The following is a 21,745-nucleotide window of genomic DNA, read 5'->3' as shown; positions in this document are numbered from 1 at the left end:
TGCAGAATGCCACAACCGACCAATCAGAATCCAGCATTTAGAAAGCAGTGTAATAAAGACATCTAATGACAGACGGATGGTTTGTTACAGTATCCATACTGTATTATGGATGTGAAGGGAGTAGCTTAGCACCTTTTTGATAAAGACACTGGACAGATTCTCCCAGGACACAATGCCATGATCCATGAGCTCCATGAAGGCAGTGAGAGTGTGTGTCATTATCAGAGGAGCCCTGGAGAAAGAAAAAAATCATACTTTCACCATTTGATACGTTTGATCTTTATATTGGGCCGCAATAAAACACTCTAAGCTGGAGAAATGGGGCAAAGACAGGCAGGAAACTGACTCATGAGCCTCCTCCACTATCTTGACAAGCAGGGAGTGTCCATCACGACTGATAAACTCTTGGGCGAACGTGATGTCGGTGGAGACAGTGGCCAGCAGCTTCAGAGAGTCACAGCGCACGCCGGAGTCTGAACATTGAATGCCTTTATACAGATCTTCAGCGTGACGGCCCTGACAAACACATTGTTATAAAATCATCAAGCAAACATGGCTATTACATGGTACTATGGTTGTGTACATTTAGATTCTAACACAAAGCCTGAGTGAACAGATGCGTTTAGATACATTAAGGTAGTTAAAGGTGCAATGTGTAATATTTCTGAGGATCTATTGACAGAAATGCAATATAAGATCCATAACTATGTGTTCAGTGGTGTATAAAGACCTTACTCAATGAACCGTTATGTTTTTATTACCTTAGAATGAGACATTTATATCTACATAACCGCGGGCACCCCCTTCTATGAAGGTCGACATATTGTGACGTCATGTTTCTACCGTAGCCGACAGCAAACAAACAGCGCTACCGAACACGTTTCGTCACTACCTTGAAAGAGAAGCCGCAGAAAGCTAGAAGCTAGCCATAGACACTGTGAGTAGTGACTTTTCTCTTGTCAGTGGTGTAAAATATGTAGTTGGATTGTTTCATGTAACTTAGTTCTTCTCCCTCGCTGTGTTATGGCTTTGACAATCAGCTGATTAGTACTATTGACCGTAAAACAGTAACGCTACAGGAGTCACCAACCCGTCGATCGCGGTCGACAAGTCGATCTTGGAAGCATTTTAAGTCGATCGCGAAGAGTTTTCAAAACCAGAGAAAAAAAAACAATATTTTTATTCATTATTATTAATTAATTTTTGTGTAGTAAATGGTGTCTAGGGGATGCGGAGGCGCGCGCGCTGTTACAATCACATCATTTTTGCCGCGCGCACCTTTGCGCTCATGCGGACGCGTCGAGTATAAACAATGCTTTACGCTTTAACCAGCTCAGCCACAGTAACAACTCATATTAGCCAGCTAAACTTTTACTACCCTGTTAGAAAAAATATGTAGTTGGATAGTTTCATGTGGTTCTTCTCCCTCGCTGTATTATGGGTTTGCTATGTGGGGAGAAATGTGCTGGTTACGTTCGTGAGACAATCAGCTGATTACTATTATTATATGATATATTAAGACCCTTGATCCTCACCTGACTATGGCTTTGTAAACTTTATCCATGATGTGGTTTATAATGGACTGTGGTACAGAAACTTGGCTTACTCTGGCTATTCTCTGCTGTCTCAGACGACGATATGTTTGTCCCGTTTTAGCCACCGTAGCTTCTTCGAAAGGGAGGGGTGAGCAGTGGACTGAGCCCTTAGTGCAACTCGCAACCGAACCGCTAGATACCGCAAAAATCTACACACTGCACCTTTAAATACTGTCGCTGTCAAAATCTCACAAAGACACTCACTGGTGCTTTGGTTAAATGCAGGATGCTGCCGTTTTTGATGTCCAGGCGGTTCTAGAACAAAGTCATAAAGCAGTCAACAGTCAGTGTACAGGAAGTGATACTGCTATTATTAGACTTCATTATAACTTGCACATATAGTATGTGTGTAGTATAGAGACAGACGGATAGACAGCAAAAAAAAAAAAAAAAAAAACCTCCTGTGACCTAGAATTTGCATTTTTGGATTTAGTATTTTTTGTCACCACATTGTTTAGAGCGTAAGAAACAAACGGTAAAAAATAAATAATTAATTTTTTTTTTAAATGCTATTTTATTCATGTTATGCTATGTCCTCTGTAATGGACACATTTGATCACTAAATTAATTCCAGTCATTTTTAAAGACCAAGGAGGAGTTGTTGTCCTGGTGAAAACTCCAAACATTTGGTATCTCTGAAAATTTGGTATCTCTTTACAGGACATCCAGACTTAAAACTGTGACATGTATGGTGTCAGAGAAATTCACTAAAATATAATGTCCACTACAGTCGGCAAAAGTATATTCCTGGGTCCCAGGAGGATAAGAAAAAGAGATACAGATGGAGATAGATGATAGACAGACAGACAGACAGACAGAAAGAAAGAAAGAAAGAAAAATAACAAATTACAGAAATAGAAAGAAAGAAAGACAGAGACAGAAAGAGATAGACAGAAAAAAGAAAGAGACAGAAAGAAAAAAAATTACAGAAAGAAAGAAAGTCTTAAGACCAGTGTAGATTAAATATGTCAGGGGAAACTTCGTGTTGTGTTGTTTTTGTCTATAGAATTGCATCATTGTTGTGGTGCTCTATGATGCTGGAATCTACTTATTATGTGTTCAAAAGCCCAATTGGAGCGCAGCACAAGGCTCACTGGTTTATGTGCACAATCAGAATTCAAGCCTTTGCCTCAACTTGTCTGGGAATTCACTGTTTCCACACTCTCTCTCACACACACAGTCTGTATTCTATGGATGTGACTGAGAGCTGATGATGCTGGGTTTTAATGTGCTCTCATTCATTAGATGATACAAATGAATGAGAGCACATTAAAACCCAGCATCATCAGCTCTCAGAGTCACATGCATAGAATACAGACAGACAGACAGAAACAGAGCAAACACAACATGAAGTCCAAGTCTGACCCCACCCAAGATCAACAAAAAATATATAACCAGAGCAACTGACGACATCATCGGATTAAAGTCCACACACACATACAGACTGGAGATGATGCAAATGACCTACAGACTCAGTGATGTACGTCTGGATCCCATCTGCATACTGGAGAGCATAGTTGTCAGGACCCTGAAGATTCCACCTTCAAAAAAATAGTACAACGCTCTTTACAAAAACAGGTATTTTACATCATGGACATTTCAGCTATGGAAAAACACAAACACGTCTGGAGTCAAAAACACAGACTTACTTTTCGCAAACCTCTTTTATGACGGCAGTGAGGGGCTTTTTCTGAAACAGATAGACAAATATGAATTAAAAAAATATGATCCTTTTTTTTTCTGGGTCTATTAGTTTATTAAAAAAAAAAACATACATGAGCATACAAAAAACATACAAAAAACATACATTCATACATGCAATGATTTGAATACAACTCTTGTGATAAGCATGTTGTTAATTTCTGAATGAAACATTTTGTTATTGAAATGAATGAATCATGTAGTGTTAACTAAAATTATTGTTTTTGTTAAGCTAAAATAAAGCGTTAGATGAAAAATGTAAACTTAAAAAACAAACTACCGGTAATTAGAAACAGTGCCTTGACAACTAACTGACAATAAATGGAAGTTGAAGTAAGTTAATACAACTAAAACAAAGCCAAAACTTCTCCAAAGTCAACAACTGAAATATCTCATAATTTGTGGCAGCTCCTGTGGCTCACCGATTAGAAATTTTAGTGTTTGGGTGGTAGACCAATCGGTGGCCTGTAATTTGTGGTGAACGGGCTGGCAGCGAGTGGAAGCGCTGGGAACGGCGAGGAAGTGCAGAAGGGAAGGTCATTGGGGGTTTGAGGTTCTTTCAAATCCTTAAGTACCAATCAGAGTCACACAACGGGTTCATTCATTTCAAACTAGTTATCTGATGGTTTAGAAAACCCAAAGGAGAGTTTCTCTGACAATGGCTGGGTCCTCAAGACAATAACACATTCTGTTAGGACGTCCCAAACAATGGGATCAAAGCCTCTGAAGATACTGAATATGCTCAGCATTTGTCCACCCAATGCTTCGACCGGGTAGACGGCAATAATAGCTTATTCAAAACAATTCAGAATGAACTAATTGGTTATGATTTGTAAGCAACAGAATGCCCTTGATCATATAGACCAAATCAATTTCAGTTACAAATGTGTTACAAGATATTTTGCATCTTTAATATAAGAAACTTTTATAATAAGAAAATTATTTATAACAATTAAGAGTTTATAACAATAAACATGCTTCCATTTTCTCACTAATTGAGTTTTTGCTTCACTTACAATTTTAAATACAACAAAGTAATATGTATCGAGAGCAGACTTTGATATTCCCTATATATACACACATAATATAAATGACTAAAATAATTAATAAAATAATTTATAGGCTATATATAGGCTTCCTTCACTTAGTAATGAAAAATAGAACTTAGTAATGCATACATGTTTATATTTCTGTTACATTTCCATATTTCTCTCAAGTTTAATATACATTTTAATCTAGTATTGATTATTCAAATAAGTTGTAACGAGTGAGAATGAGTCATTCTGAATCTGATACAATAAGTGATCATGTCTGCATTCAAATTCCAAGGAAATTCAAAGTGAAAGTTGCTATTACAAAACTTAAACTTGCTATTTTAATGCTTCCCACATACATGTATTGCACTTGTAAGCAAACTGCAAAATCAAACGCACAGTATGTATACATATAACTTCCTCATAAAAAACCCTTGGTCTTTATGTAATTTATCGGTTACACTTTATTTTAAGGTGTCCTTGTTACAGTGTAATTATATATTTAAGTACAGAGTAATATTAAGTAACTACATGTACTTACTATAGGAATAGGGTATGATTAGGATTTGGTTGAGGGTTAGTTGCATGTAATTATGCATAATTTACTGTTATTACTACAGTAAGTACATGTAACATATGTAACAAGGACACCGTAAAATAAAGTGTTACCAATTTATCTGTGTGAACTTCAGTATGACACTGAATGAACAGTGCTGTTATTCCTCACATGCTGACTGCCGACGAGTTTCGGACTTTTGCATGAACATTGGTCAACGTCCGTTTTATGACGGGAAGTGCGTGGCGGCTCACCTGGTCTAGCTGAATGAGCTGCGGGTAAGCGCCCGGCATCTGAATGGCAATCTTTACAATATCCTTTTGCTGTGGCATTTTGAGAGATGAGCGTCTACAACTCTGAAAGAGAGATAAGGGGTAGAAATGCAGATAATAAGCACTAAAAACGATGTACAAGTATTCAAACGCTGTGCCGTGCTGGGTGGTTTAATGGTCTGTAAAACTTGAAACGGTACCAACCTAACAAGTATTCTGACATTTCAAAACATACCAAAATGCCACAAAGGGTGAAATGTACAGGCACTAGGACACTAAATAGGTCACTAATTCTATTTTCAGGTTGACTGTGTTTTCTGTGTTCTTCCTCTTTTAAAGAAGAACTTGTGTGTCTCTCATGTTGTGCTTTATATTACTTTAACTCGGCATTCTGGGATTAATAGTGTAAAAGTATGTGCTCGTTTTGACTATCAACATTAAGTCTAGTCCACTTTGCAGTCAGATAATCCTGGTCCTGAAATGTCCACTCAGACAAAAATGACCAACCATAGTTAGTTTTACACACCGTCCTACAAGAGTCTTATTAGACTTTGTGACCAGAAATTCGGTCCATCCATAAATGATAAATACTGATTATTCCAAGGGCAATAAAGGCTTTTTCACACCAAGAATGATAACTGTATTTGCGTTCACACAAAGGTACGATAATATTCTGTTTATTTATTATAAGTCTGCCACTTTAAATACCCAAGCTCTTTAAAGCAAAATAGTATCTCATTGTTTTTATTGTTGTGGACTTCACTATTCTCATAGAATTAGAAAGAATATTAAATTTTTATAGTCATAGTTTTCATCCTTTGTGTGATTGGGGGGGGGGGGGGGGGGGGGGGGGGAGGGAATGAACATTTTTGGGTGAATTATCCCTTTAAAGACAAAAATGAAAATGTTGTGATCATTTACACACCCTCATGTCATTCCAAATGGGGTCCAAAACAATGATTTTTTTCATTGTATGGACAAACAACGGAGATATTTTTCAAAATCACTTTTATTTTCCAAAGAAAAAAGAAAGTCATACAGGTTTGGAACAACATGAGACGAGTCAGTAAATAATCACAAAATTTTTATTTTGTGCTGAACTATCCCTTTAAAGCCAGCCAATCAGTATGAAGCTTGTGATTTCAGCCAGCTCCTGCTATTTTTGCATGTAATATGCATCCGGTAGTCAGTGAACAGACTGTGGGCGGGCGGCCTGTGAAAGTGAAGGCTGAGATGTACATATGCACACGGCTGCTTCATTAAGGAGCCTCTGCCGAATTGTTAAACAGAATCAAGTACTTCCATATGTACTTGGACCCATCGGACCCAACAGCTGTAACTTCTATCATATCTCCAAGATTTGTGCGATTATTAACAGAAAGATCACTTGTTCAAGGGGTAGGTCACCCAAAAAGGAAAATTCTGTCATCACTTACTCACCCTCAAGTTGTTCCAAACCTGAATGAGTTTCTTTCTTCTGCTGAACACAAAGAAAGAAAATTTGAAGAATGTCAGTAACCTAACAGTTGATTGGACCCTTTGACTTCCATTGTATGGATATAAAAATACTATGGAAGTCAATGGTTCCCCACAACTGTTTGGTTGCAAACATTCCTCAAAATATCTTCTTTTATGTTCCACATAACAAAGAAATTCATACAGGTTTGGAACAACTTGAGGGTGAGTAAATGATGACAATTTTCATTTTTGGGTGAACTATCCCCTTTAACTCAGTTTGATAATAATCTAAACCACATGACTGAGAACCTCCACACATTAATGAGCTCTTTTCAAGCAGATTAAACTACGGCCTTCCATCTAGGCTTGGGATAAGAACTGCTGAGTCCGATACAGACCGAATGTTTGTGTTTCCCAGACTCCATTCCCAGCATGCCTCAGCACGCTCAGAGAGAAGTTGTGACAGCACAGCCCTCCCGACACTATTTTTGGGGTTGAGAAATGGCTGCAACAAGAAAGAAATGGTCAAAACGGACTACATCGACTACTTTAGGGTCTGCTGACAGCATTCCCAACTGATCCTTGCCCTGTGAAGCATGAGCATGTCTGATACAGTCTGATCTCCAGTGGGAGTATATGGAGGAATTCAGGCTGCCTGGAATTTCATCCATGCCCCCCTCTGACAGACCACCAACAATCACACACACTTTTCCTGCCAGGTTTGCTTTAATTTTCTCAATCACACTGGAATTGGCTCTCCGGCTCTCCTTCAGCAAATGCAAAAGTTCTAGAAAGATTAGTCACATATTTCAAAATTTCTTGCGCGTGGCTGTGGATATTATCCAGTAATAACTTGACGTCTGGTATAAAGGACAGGGAGACATTTACATATTAATACAACTTTTTTGCATATAATAAACCCGACAGTGCATTAACATTTAGTATATAACGCTGCTTTACAGTCTTGAAGTATCAACAGAAGCTTTGTTGTTCTATTCAGAACAATAGTTCAGATTCCAGTACAAAACAAACATGAATGTAATATGTTTTGGTTTGTTTAACGTTAGAGAGAAGCAGCAGCCAAAGTGTTTCGAACAAAAGTTATTTTGTTTCGTCTTACCTGTTGTAAGCGGGAGAGAGAGAAAATCAGACTCTGCGAGAAAGTGGAGTAGCGAAGCGGGTAAACATTTGCGCTTTGGTCGCGCGAAACACAGCGACGGTGATTTGATTCTTTTCGAATTTCGATAGATTGGGTGTTACATTTCGTTGAAAGTTTTCGGAGAGTTCTAATTGACCACATTCACAGTTCCGGGTTGAATAGTGTCCCTCCCGCCCCCTGGAGGAGGGAGTGGACACTCGGCTCTCCAAAAAAATTGATGGGATTTTCTTTGAAGGACTGAGACCAGAAACTTTACACTGAACTGAAACGCTCCAGACTAGTTATAATTAAATTAAATTAACCTATCCAGTGTTGGGTGTAATGCATGACTAAGTAATTAATAACTGTAATTTAATTAATGTAAATTAATTAAAAAGTAAAGAAAGGGATTACTCTAAATTTTTCTGTAATTTACTCCTGATGTACCGTAGTTGCATAAATAGACGGAATAAGTTTATATGAAACAATAGTGGATTTAACATCTAAATATAATGTCTAATGTTAAAATGTATGTTTTAAATGTAACTTTCTCCCTTTGGTCAGTTCAAGAATAATTAATACAATTTTATATTATTTGAAAGAATTAAAAGAGCAGTTTATCATGTCTATCCTTGTAGGCTAATTGTTCATCTGGGCGAGGTTGATATCGGTGGACAAAGTAGCCTACACAACTTCCTTACTTGAGTGAAAGTACAGATACTGGTCAAATATTACTCCGTTACAAGTAAAAGTTGTAAAGACCGATTAAGTAAAAGTACTTAATGTGCCGCAATGACAAAATTTGCATTTAGAAGACCAAACCCAACGTTGAAAATGAAAATCAGGTTGATGTCAGAATCCAATGTCAGATTGACGTTAATCTCCAACGTTGGACAGACGTTGTATTGTGGTTGAAAATGAAAATCTGAAATCACTTGAAAATCATTTCCAACCAAAATCCAACGTCTGTAAGTAAAAAGTTTCCAGAAAAAAATAATACTCAAGTAAATGTACTTTGTTACTATCCACCTCTAACTGTATACCGTAGGCTAATTAACACAGCTATTGTTTACAGCGCAAGTTAGACATGAGATGTCGGTTGTCTATTAGTGTATACCGTAAATGTCCTTTTACACTGATGTGATGTATGGAAAAATATCTGAATATAATATCTTTACATATTTTATTATTATTATTCATTAATAAAACACTGCAGTATTTCTACCAGAAATCAATAATAAACTTAATACAAAATGCAATTTTTGGTGTTATAGTGACTTTTTCCTGTGCCATAATTACACCTTAATGTGTGTCTTTTCTGTTCATTTTTCTGTATTTACATATTGCGTGCAACTTTTTGCATAAGTGTAATTTATTATGAACTTTTTAACTTAAAAATGACTTAACTTTTGTGGTAACTGAAAACCTTTTTTCCCCCCTAACTTTTTGTTTTAGATTTCCTTATAATAGCAAAACAATTTTCATACTTATTTAACTTATTAATTCAGCAACTAAAAACCTAAGCTTGGTGCCTTTATCAAAGCAGAGTGGAAATACCTTTGGATCAATCGTTGAGGGATTCAAGCATTCAAACTATGTAACCAACCCAAGTTTTTAACCACTACACTACAATAGGTCTATTCAAGTGAAACTTGAACAGAAATGCCTGGATCTGCAGGATATGACTCAAGCACCTAGAAGCAGTATGACAGACTCATAAGGAATTAAGTGAAGGAAAAAGGGGAAGCAAATACCATAAAATCAGACAAATTAAAGAGCATCACAAATACAAAAAGGTCTTTTATTTCATGGGGATGACAATTCCAGTAAAGAACAAGGATTCCGGTATTTTGCAATGACACAGTGAGGATTTGAAAACTGCTCAAATTCCCTGGATATTGTAAAATGGACTCGCCCAACCCATTCAATGCATAGGGCTGGAAGTTACCTGCGTGATAAACTGTTTTAAAGTGCAATGTGGAGATAGAGGAAACTTGCGCACTATTTATCTACTGAAAAACAGATCAGTTGGAAATCTATCGATACAAAAATAAATGGTAAATGCTTACTGTGTACAAGCATAAAAATATTATTTAGCAGGTAGGAACATTAAGAAAACGAGATTTTTTTGGGGGGTGAGGGAGGGGGACAACCATTAGTACCAACACCGTGAGGAACCCACATAATGACATTGTGTTCGGACAGCGCTCATTACACAGCATGTTGATACTCCATTTGTCATATTGTGACTTTCTCTATACTTCCCCCATAAACCCACATCCTTCTTTAGACAGTTATTCTCATATACAGACATAATAAAGACATCACTTGCTTTCAAAAGTATCTATACACATATATAAACGGGTTAAGAACAAATGTACTGTATGGACTGAAAACACAGGAGGGACTGTTTTAAAATACAAAAATAGCCATTGGCATCTAATTTAACATTTGTACAGGGCTTTATGCGTGACCTTTCCACAGCAGTCATTTCATTAAACAAGGTTAAAATCATATGCCAACACTGTAGCTAGCCATATTGTGAGTCAGACACAAAGTATTAACAATACACACCTGAAATAGACAAAGTAGGAATGGCTCATCCAACACTTTAAGTATGTTCCTTCACTTTTTCGGAGGATCTACGCTATGATAAATATATTTTGCTTTGTAGCACCAAACTGTAAAGATTCCACACAATGTAGGCTTCCCCACTACGATCGCTGCCTCTTCGGTAGTGTAACTTAATAACTTCCACATTGTTTCTGAGAGCTGGTATTTCCTGTAAGATGAGAACAAACTGTTTCTTATTGGTTGAATCGCTTTATGCATTCTTCAAAAGCATAACTATGGAAGCAATACACTTTTTCATGAATAATATGTATACTAATTGCATCCAGATCTGTAAATGCGCTGTGATAAAACGAGAGGGAGAAAACGTGCCATTTTAGAACAGGAAGACCATTTAAAAAGACACATCCAGCTGGTATTTTCATTGAACCATTGATGGTGAATTTAGTCTATTATCTGATAAACATGTGTCTATACAAAAGTAGTATAAAAACAGCCTTATAATGAGTTGGGGACGAATTGCTTAACAAAAATGGTTTCCATGGATGTCTGATATCTTCATCAGATCGGAGCAGTTGAATTTAGAAGGGAAAGTTCTTTTTCAGTCTGCCACTTTGGGGTCGGAGTAAATATACACATATAAAAAAAGCTTTATATACACACAGAATCAGCTTATTATACATATGGATCTGACACAGAGCCACGCTTTCTTTTTTCCTCCTTTGTAAAGGGTTTTAAAAAAAGAAAGTTCTTTTAAGTACACTACTCTCGTTGTACGGTGTGTTTGGAGGTCAAAGGTTGGCAATGGGAACATCAAAAAGGTCACAAAGGCCCTCCGTCTCATCCAGGTTATAGATGTAGTCATGGTCACCCGGAGGAGGGGATAGACGGAGGAGCGGAGAGAAAACTATGAGAGAGAAAGACAGAAGAAGAGTGATACTGTGGCCATCTTTGTGTAACCATATGAAGCAGTGTCTAACTGTTGCTCATTTTATTTGTCATCACACCTATCATGATATCACTGAGTCTATTTATGTTAGCATCTAAAATGGGATATAATTTCAGTTGATGGTCAAATTTAAATTAGTTTTATTGATTATATAAACATGATATAATACATCGTTCATGTGACATTTGATTTGTTATGTACACAAACATTCAAACTTCCATTTCATGTTTAGTAATAGACTAGGTACAGGTGGGCTGACTCATGATCGGCTTTACCTTCTGATGACATCAGCTCCTCAAGCAAATCTGTACTCATAATTTCTGTATGGAGGAAGAAGGAAACATGTCAAATATGAAAAGGTTCTTCATTGGTTCAGTCAAGCACATTTAGCAGTAGAATGTGATAAAGCAGCAAATCTCAAGCATGTTAAACAGGTCCTCACCTTTAGGGTCAAACATTTCTGAAAGATCTTTGGGGAAGTCCAGTACTGGAAAAAAAAAAAGGAAAACAGAGTCACAATTGTTTAAAGAAGCCAATTTGATAGTAAATGAGCCAGATTCAAACTCATGAACTGCCAAATTTCAGACATTTCAGATGAGAATTTTCTTTTTTTTTCTAATTTTGTCAGCTATTTTGAAATTTAGTCTTAGTCCTGTGTCAAATGTACTTTTTATTTGATCATATTTAGTCAACCTTGTCTTGTTTAGTCAAGTTTTAGTCGACTAACCCCCCGCTAGTCCCAGACAAAAATGTATATTTGAGCTGTTTTAACTAAAAGCAACTTGGACTGACATATGTTAAAATATGTCTGCCATTGTTTTGTCTCAAGATGAACACCAGTAATGTTTTTTTCTAAGGCACCTTTATAAAAACGAATTAATTGCCCTAATTGAACTAAGTCCTAATCCTGGCTTTACATCTAGTTTTAGTCAATGAAAACTCACATTTTTGTCATGCTGCATAATGGTTAAATTGATCATCACAAATATTTGGCTAAAAAATTATTTTTACATTTCATCAGAATTATTACACTTACATAAGCAAAAATCAAGAGAATGTCAACTCATAAATATGGTTTATTTTACCTCATCTAGCTTCCTAATTTATTATAGACTACCAGTACTTTCTACATTATAAAAACTGGTAAAACAAGAAACTTCTCAAATGAAAACTGTGATCTCATTTTCAAATGCATGGGCACTTACGATCGGAAGGGTCTGTTTTGATTGGTTCAAAAAGTGTTGATGAATCAGGAAGTGAAGAGCTGTCCAATGAAGCAGATGACTGCAGCTGCTGGGTGTCCGCTGAAGACGCAGGATTGGCTGTTGTATCAGAGGAGGAGGTGCTTGAAATGTCTACAACCCCATAGGGGAAAAAAGATATTATATTTAGTAATAGTACATAATAAAAAAGCATGAGAAATTATATATTAGGGATGCACAATATATCTGCCACCATATCGGTATCGGCCGATATATGTTCATTTTTAATGTTATCATTATAGACGCAATAAGTAAATTAGGCTGATAGATAACGTATCATTTCATTCAGCTGAGACACTTCAGATGCACACTGTTCGCCACGATGGTTTTGAATTGTTTGAAATATGATTGAAATAATTTTCTCTCATATAGGATGTGTTTAGTTAAGTTAATCAAAGCGTTAGTAAAGCGCTCCAGTTTACTGGTGATCATCTTTGCCTTCAGCGCATCTAGCTCAAACAGAATTGCACATTAATAACTATAATTGGGACTATCATATACATAACATTATTGTAATAAAACGTTTGAATTCTTTGGGTTTAGTTGCCGTGTTTCAGCGCACACACATATGTATATACACACATACAAGCCTTCACTACCAATTAGTAAAAATTAAAATCATAGTACATTGTAATAAAGGAAAAAACAGCGTTTTCAGATATTATTTGATTAATGACAAATTTTCTTCTTTTTTTTTTTGTCCAACCTGTGGCTGTCCTAGCAGCAGAGACAGTGGTTGTGCTGGGAGGGATGGTGGTGGTGGAGGTGGTAGGGCTCTGGCAGGTGGAGGCGGGCGATGGCGTACTGTTGGCTGCTGGTTTGGTGGGTGTGACAGCAGCAGAGGTAGTTGAAGCAGGGGTGGACAGGCTCTGAAGCATGTCATCTGGCGGGGGCACGGGCAGCACCACAGGAGAAGAACTACAGGGATCCTTATTCACCAGGAGGACCTCGATGGGACCTGCAGAGCTCTTCAGGTGAATCTGGTACTTCTTTTGTCCATTGCCATGCTACAAAAAAAAGTGAGTGTATTTAGCTTCTGGATTGTGTAGGTTAGGAAGCATAAATTATATGAAAGAGTCATAACACTAATAGAACCGTGCTAAAAAGAATTATGGTACTACTATATGAACTTTTGGGTACCATGGTGATGTGTGTGTATACATATATATAATTAACTAAATGAATTACTCATCAATCAGATATTTATCAGATATCCAGTAGATTTTAATGGAAATACAAGCAGCACTTACAGATTCAGGCACAGGGACCTCCAACTGTGTTCCTGAGGGAGCTCTGATTGCTAGAAGAGTGTCACCTAGTGGCAGACAAACATATATAGAGTTAAACTGCAATGAGGAAACATAAATATGTAGCTTTATGACATATATGTGTTGTTCCAGTGACATTGCTGCTTTGTTGGGTGTCTGATGGGAAAAACCAACCTTTAAAGCAATTGCAGAGGTCTTGATGCGTTACATATGCCAGAGTGAGTCAAGTTAAGGATAAACCGCAAACATATGCTGAATTCAGAACCACATCCTACCTACTCTTACTTCTAAAATAGTAAGAGTAATATACTTGTATGCAGTTCTCAGAAAATTGGAAACACAAAGTCATCATCTGATTGAATTTTACAGGATTTCTAGGAGACGTGTGTGTCGCGGTCCACCTGGAAACAAATCCGCCGTGACGCCAAACTCCCTTGTGGAAGAAAGCTGCCGTGTTTACAACTGTGATGCTGAGCGACTATCAGAATCAACTAAACGCTGATTTTCACAAGTATGTGAAGTTTGCGGCATATACTCTTTAAAATATGTCCCAAGAGTTTTACACACCAGTCTGGTCTATTGTAGGGACATCGACATTACATTTTCACGCCTCAAAACATGACGCTGAACAAAACGAACCATGATTGGTTGCTTTACATGTCAGTTAGATGGCCTCTGGGTGGTCCTTGTCCAAAGAAAGCTGCTATAGAGTCCAGACCTTCTGCAATAAGTCTGAAGGTCTGGCTACACGAGACTACGGCAAACAACCTTTCAAATAAAAACTTAACTTTGAGGATCAATTTTAAGTATCATAAGGGCATGTAAAGCAAAAACAGTGGACAAAGGTGTAGATAGAAGGATATGGGCTATTTATTGAGTCGTCCGTCACATTCTTGATGCTCTGCTGAACCCAAACTCTCTGCTGGTCCAGTTCATGTTCCCTCCTGTCAAGATCCTCCAATTCCAACTTGAGATCTATCAGCTTGTCTGCAATTTCACGCGTGTTGCAACCTGGACCAACACCCCTTCAAATGAACGAAAAGAGAAACAGACATTTAGATCAAGTGAATTAGTTGACACTTGAACAGACAGCTCTCTAAAACATAGCCACAGCCTAATCATATAAACAGTTGTCTCAGAAGATGTTTAGGTTGGATTATTTCTTAAAATAAACTTTATAATTTGCTCATTGGCACGTGCTATGCATTGTTTCAAATAATTAATAATAATAATAATAATAATAATTATTAGGGCTGTCAATCGATTACAATTTTTAATCTAATTAATTACATACTCTGTAATTAATTAATCTAAATTAATCGCATACACAATCTTACAATGTTTACATGGTACAATTTCTGGTAAGCTACGTTTTTATTATTATTGCTTGACACAAATTTCACGATTTCAATTTAATGTCATTCTTTTGATTTAATGCAATATTGACTCATTTGGATAAATATTAGGTACACAAGATAGGCATTCATTTTTCTCAAGAAAAAAAAAATCTCACCCAATGCTGTAAAAATACAGAGAGCCATATCAGCTGGTAGTATTTAAGGTTAAAAATAGCTCAAATTAAATATAATGCGTGTTTATTACAGATAACTTTGAAGTAAAAATATAATACATATGTAATATAGTAGTAGGCTACATAGATTTAGAAAAATACTCTATAGCTCTTTTTTTATAGCTAACTATGACGTGATATGGTCATGAAATGGCTTTCCTGAGGTAACTTAGGCTAAATGTTATGTGACATAATTGTTCTCCAGCTGTTTTATTGACCTCTTTTCGCGGTTGAAAAACACTGATTGATCGAGGAATATACATTTCGGTAGGTTTTAGGCTGCCCTACTGTATCTTTCAACATTGGTCATTCGTGTTTATTTACTATTAGCTAGAGATGATCGGTTCACGTGCCGCTATGGGATCTGTCATGTCACATTTACAAGCGCCAAAACGGTATTTATTGTTTGATTTTCGTAATAAAATTGACAGAATCTGACAGCTGAGATTTTTTTAATATAAGTAACGTGCTCTGTCTTGTCTGTTTCCGTGTCCTCTCTTTGGTGCGCGATTTTTCTGTGCGTGAGAAAATGGTTGTGTGACGTGAGAGCGCGTGAAAAGTTACAACCCACACACACAGAAGCGCGCTTCCTCTCAGACACACACTCCTGGATGCTTTGCATTGATGTGGTACAGTTGACGAACTCCGTTTGTTATAAGTAAATGTTCCAAACAATGATCCAAGCAGCGCGTTCTTGTCTCCCTCCTTCTTTTTACACGAATGGTGGCTACGGCTAGAACGGCTCCGCAAAGGTCAAAACAGAATGGATTAATCTGCGTTATTTTTTTTTACGCGTTATTTCTTCTCAGATTAATTAATCGAAATTAACGCGTTATTTTGACAGCCCTAATAATTATATATACTGTTCAAAATGTTGGGGTCTGTAAGAATTATTTAATGTTTTTGGGAGAAGTATCTTATGCTTAGCATGACTGCATTTATTTGATCAAAAATAAACTGTAATATTGTGAAATATTATTAAAATTCAAAATTACTTTTTTTATCTCAATTTATTTGAAATGTAATTCATTTCTTTGATCATAATTACTCGAGTCTTCAGTCACATGATCCTTCAGAAATCATTCTAATGTGTGTATTTGCTGCTCAAGAAACATTTGAAAACAGTCAGGCTGCTCAATATTTTTGTACTTTTAAAATACTTGAACAGAAAGTTGCAAAGAACTTGATTTATTTGAAATAGAAATATTTTGTAACTGTCTTTACTGTCACTTTTGACCATTTTATAAATCCTTGCTTAATAAAACTATGAATTTCTTTGATAAAGAAACTTACTTGAATTAAAAGCATTGGACCTCTTATCTTCTTATATGTACTCTTGCTTAATAGCAAATATTTGCATAATTAACAATAAGATTAGATCCTTCTAATTAGAATCACAAGGAAAAGATGCCTGACGTTCTTAGTGGCCCACTAAAATCTTGAATGTGTTGATGCAAAACACTAATAATGCACCGACAGAGACCATCAAAATGGGAACAATGAGTATGTCAACATAAAAAAGCCACCAGAAAGCATTCACAGAATTGCCTTACTTCCACTGGATGCTGTTTTTGGATTTCTTCTCAATAAGTCCAATGCCTTCCAAAACATTGGTGATGTCATAGATGCGCCTTTTCTGCCTTACAGCCAAAGTATCTGCAGCCTAAATCACATTCACACAAAAGAAGCCAAACGAGATTATTGATTCTTCTCATCACATGCAACTGGACTAACTACACAAAACACACAAGTGTTTTGCACATTGCAAATATATCGCATAAAAAGCCTTTAAAAGAGCAGTTCACTGAAAAATAAACTAATTTACTCACTTTCTATTACTTTATTTCTTCTGTGGGGAATGTATTAGGTAGAATGTGAGAGACTGACAGCATCGGTCACCATTCACTTGCATTGCATCTTTATTCCATGCAATGAAAGTAAATGGTGACTGAGGCTGTCATACAGCCTAACACCTCCTTTTGTGTTCCCACTTAAGAAAGCAAGTCATATGGGTTTGGAACAAAATGAGGGTGAAAAAAATGACAGAACTTTTATTTTTCTTTGAACTGTCCCTTTAAGACGTATCGCCTATCAAAACAGACAAAAACAGCCCAGAAAGAGTTGACAAGCAAGCAACTTAAAGCAATCAAGTTCCAGAAGGACCTGTTCATTTCTAAACGACTTCGATGCTTTGAATACACAATCAAAGATCATTAAAATGACCAAACTAGTATTTTAATACGGTTTAAGGCGCGTAATATCGTGTTTAAACCCCAAAGGAAGCAAAGAAGCGCATCGCCTGGTCGCACAGGCCTAAACTATCCCAAACTCCAGAGCACGTGCTTGTTTTGAAGGCTTTTGTTTGAGTTTTCAGTCCGGGTGGGATTAGCTTCTTAACCGCAAGAAACCTCTGGGATACAACAACAAACACCACATGAGCGGGTTTGCTTCGCAGACAAGTAGCTAGTGACATTACATTTGCAACCTGTTAGCTGGCTCGCCTGGTTTAGTGGAGGAACTACTTTATTTAAGCCGAGCTGTCGGCTAACGTTAGTTGAGAGAGGGGTTGTAACTTATTACGTTACATGCACGCGACCCCCTCCTCCCTTACCAAAGAAACTTTTTAATCAACTTTTCTGTTCTGTTATACAACCTGGAGTGCATCTGTTTGCATGCAAACAATAAAACCGATGCATTTTCAGCAGGCGCTGTCCATCTCGCGTGCGATACTGAAAACATATAGCTGATGACGGTGATAGTGATGATGAGCTCGTCTCGTGCTTACAGCTTTCAAATCCAGCACTCCGTCCTTCGCTTCCTGCAGCAGAGTCACAAATTTAGTCGTGAGCAGCCCGAGACTTTTCTCGTGGCGACTGGGGGTCTGCGGCTGCAGCGAATCTCCCATCGCACCCAGTTCGTTTCTTCCGGTCTCTAAATCCATCAAGTTGCTTTTAAAGTATTAATAAATCCCCACAGTTCTGCCTGCGGTCGGTTTATGTTTGTATAGTGAACGCTTTCTGTTGTTATATCGCTGACAGCACCGCTTCTGCCGCCCAAACGCTCGCTTCCCGTCACCGGCCGGTGATTCCTATAGCATGGACGGGGAAGTTCACCTCGAAATGAGAGAGTTAAGCCCCCGTTCAGGGTCCGGTCCGATTCAGGACACAGGTTACCCGAACCCAGATGGCCTAACAAGAACAGGCGCTCTCACAAGCACCAGAGCTGAGCTGCTTGAATGACTGAAGCCGTTGATGGCGCGGTGCATCATGGGATGACCTGCTAAAAATGGGAAGCTCTGTGGAACGGCCTGTAGGGGGCGATAAGAACGGCACATCTGAAGCGGCCATGTGGGGGCCACAGATACAGATAGGTATCTGTGAAATGCAGGTTTTTATGTGAATAACCATTGAATGTTTTTATCATTAGGCATTTGTTAACTTTTTAAGGCTTTCTGACTTGCAGCAGACATAGGCCTATAGATAGATAGATAGATAGATAGATAGATAGATAGATAGATAGATAGATAGATAGATAGATAGATAGATAGATAGATAGATAGATAGATAGATAGATAGATAGATAGACACAGATTTTGTAAGCTTTATAATTTTATAATACACTCAGAACATTTCTGGCACTATGTGCTATTTGCCACTTTTTTGCGTTATTCAGCCTGAGGGTGGCGCTCTAATGTTGATTGACAGGCTTTATACACGATACATAGAATTCCATCTAGAGTTTGGAGTATTGCCTCTTAACCTGTTAACTGTCACCCCCCTTTTTTTTGCATAGACATAAAAATCACTATCCAAACTTAAATGGTTGTAATTCAGGAATGCTTTGGAATATAGACCTATGGCTGGTATTGTAATTTCAGTAATTTCCTCCGAATGTTGTTTTAAAATATTACAAGTTGTAGAGGGATTCCAGTGAGGAAAAGAAAGTCATGTTTTAAAAGCTATTGTCAAAACAAATATAGCCTAAAACAAACACAACAGAACTAGGTTTCTCTATAAGGGCTATTCACATGAGCACGTTTAAACTAAGGATTTATACTTTCATTAACTCTGGTGCTTTTCGGTCATTTCTGAATTTTAAATTTCTAAAAAATCACAGTTTCATCGGAATGGTAGGCCTATACGAAACTTGGTGACTTTTATGGCATTTGGAATGTGAACACAAAAAATAAAGGGGATGATTCGAGCCGGCTAAGTGGTCGTAAAAAATAGTAACACTTTTGGCCTAGTCTCTATATTAATCTGAAATACTCTATAAATAATCTGAATACATTATTTAAAAAAATTTTTTTACAAACAATTAGAAAACATTTTTTTTTCAATGGCAAAAATAAACCATAAATATTACCATCAAATTACGAAAGAAAAAATATTATTAAACAAAAATATATTAGGCCTACATTGGTTTTACTGGGGTGAAGGAAGTTTTATTTTCAGCCAGGTGTCTTGTCAATGACAGCGAAGATAACAAGTGCTACACCCAAATGAGGGTTAATTTGATGGTACGCTACTCACGTAGGAAGAACAGACATGACCTGATGCAGACACATAGCGGATTGATATCGACTTGGTCTAGACTAGAGCGAGGTTTACGTGAGGTAAGGTGACAATAAGCGGAGCAGTCTGAAATCTGCCCCAATGCCTCTGAAATGGAGCGCGCTGCAGTTAAATTTTTCATAATTATCATAATACATGCCTGCATACGGTTATATTGCTCACTTTACGAATTATTTGAAAAATATCTTTTAGCAGAATTCTGAACACATTTACAATTTGTTTTGATTCAGTTTATAGATAGATAGATAGATAGATAGATAGATAGATAGATAGATAGATAGATAGATAGATAGATAGATAGATAGATAGATAGATAGATAGATAGATAGATAGATAGATAGATAGATAGATAGACACAGATTTTGTAAGCTTTATAATTTTATAATACACTCAGAACATTTCTGGCACTATGTGCTATTTGCCACTTTTTTGCGTTATTCAGCCTGAGGGTGGCGCTCTAATGTTGATTGACAGGCTTTATACACGATACATAGAATTCCATCTAGAGTTTGGAGTATTGCCTCTTAACCTGTTAACTGTCACCCCCCTTTTTTTTGCATAGACATAAAAATCACTATCCAAACTTAAATGGTTGTAATTCAGGAATGCTTTGGAATATAGACCTATGGCTGGTATTGTTTTAAAGAAGACATTTTCCAGATTATTGTAGAAGTCTAGAAATGATAAAAAATGAAACAGAAAAAAAGTTATATAAGTTTGAGATTATGAAATTGTGTAATGTAAAAATATAATTATTAATATTTTATATAAAATATATATATTACAAAATATATTTTACTGTAAAACTGCAAGAAAATTAAAGACAAAAATCTGATCAAGTTGTATTCCAAATTTTAGGTTGATATCCAAAAAAATGAGCTTTCAGTAAGATTTTATTTGGGCGCAGTACCCAACTTTTTCACTAGACTCCATTACTGCCCATATAAGGGCGCCTCCATTTTCATATATGTTTTGAGTGATCTGAACCATGTATTTCCATAATTTTCATACAATTTATGAAGTAGACATCCTATTCAGAAGTAGTATGGGTGGTTTGGCAGTATTTGATTTGAATTCAACCTCTAATAAATGTATAAAAAGACTACGTTATAGCGTTATAGCTCGCAGCCAATCAGAAATTGAGAATCCATACATTTTTCTTTATATTTAAAACATTTTCAGACCTTTTTTTCTCATAAAATGGAATTGGTGTTATCTTTTGAACTCATGGCATGAAAACAAACTGAGGTTTCTACCAATCTTTCATGATTTTTCGTGTTAATTGTTATTTCAAAATAAAGGCCTAAATACTCCTAATGAATAAGAAATATTCTTGTTGCAAATTGATAAATTACTGCTCCTCTGTAATTTATTTTAGATAACAGCCACCAAATATGAAAACTAAAGATTTTAAGCTTTCAAATGATATATAGTTTGGCAATATTACTTTAGGTTTTTATTAAGATATTATTGTTTTAAACATGCAATGGCAAATGGGCCCGCCGGCGGGGCCCATGCAGGTTAAGTAATTTCCTCCGAATGTTGTTTTAAAATATTACAAGTTGTAGAGGGATTCCAGTGAGGAAAAGAAAGTCATGTTTTAAAAGCTATTGTCAGAACAAATATAGCCTAAAACAAACACAACAGAACTAGGTTTCTCTATAAGGGCTATTCACATGAGCACGTTTAAACTAAGGATTTATACTTTCATTAACTCTGGTGCTTTTCGGTCATTTCTGAATTTTAAATTTCTAAAAAATCACAGTTTCATCGGAATGGTAGGCCTATACGAAACTT

At 36.7% G+C, this 21,745-nt stretch overlaps 1 protein-coding gene across 4 annotated transcripts in view; it reads right to left on the bottom strand.

Moving 5' to 3' along the window:
• LOC130085269 (transcription factor E2F4-like) overlaps positions 1 to 18,652 on the bottom strand; it is a 34,687-nt gene extending 16,035 nt beyond the window's left edge. The window contains exons 1-10 of one of the 4 annotated variants that reach the window (XM_056250972.1): positions 18,160 to 18,652; positions 16,928 to 17,037; positions 14,669 to 14,829; positions 13,979 to 14,023; positions 13,787 to 13,851; positions 13,243 to 13,543; positions 12,480 to 12,629; positions 11,717 to 11,761; positions 11,550 to 11,594; positions 9,542 to 11,232 (exon numbers count right to left, since the gene is read on the bottom strand). In XM_056250972.1, coding sequence (XP_056106947.1) covers positions 11,117 to 11,232; positions 11,550 to 11,594; positions 11,717 to 11,761; positions 12,480 to 12,629; positions 13,243 to 13,543; positions 13,787 to 13,851; positions 13,979 to 14,023; positions 14,669 to 14,829; positions 16,928 to 17,037; positions 18,160 to 18,315 — 1,194 coding nt within the window. In that variant the 5' untranslated portion in view covers positions 18,316 to 18,652 and the 3' untranslated portion in view covers positions 9,542 to 11,116. Of the gene's footprint in view, positions 1 to 132; positions 233 to 346; positions 517 to 1,799; positions 1,851 to 3,063; positions 3,137 to 3,244; positions 3,286 to 5,140; positions 5,243 to 7,014; positions 7,144 to 7,736; positions 7,947 to 9,541; positions 11,233 to 11,549; positions 11,595 to 11,716; positions 11,762 to 12,479; positions 12,630 to 13,242; positions 13,544 to 13,786; positions 13,852 to 13,978; positions 14,024 to 14,668; positions 14,830 to 16,927; positions 17,038 to 18,159 lie in introns of those variants that run through there. The other 3 variants (XM_056250970.1, XM_056250969.1, XM_056250971.1) reach the window with 3 other exon arrangements.
• Positions 18,653 to 21,745: the final 3,093 nt, after the last annotated feature.

The sequence above is a fragment of the Rhinichthys klamathensis genome, unplaced genomic scaffold (genome assembly GCF_029890125.1).
Source record: "Rhinichthys klamathensis goyatoka isolate OS25496 unplaced genomic scaffold, OSU_Roscu_1.1 h1tg000076l_1, whole genome shotgun sequence".
Classification (NCBI taxonomy): Eukaryota; Metazoa; Chordata; class Actinopteri; order Cypriniformes; family Leuciscidae; genus Rhinichthys; species Rhinichthys klamathensis.
This window is presented reverse-complemented; position numbering and strand designations above follow the sequence as displayed.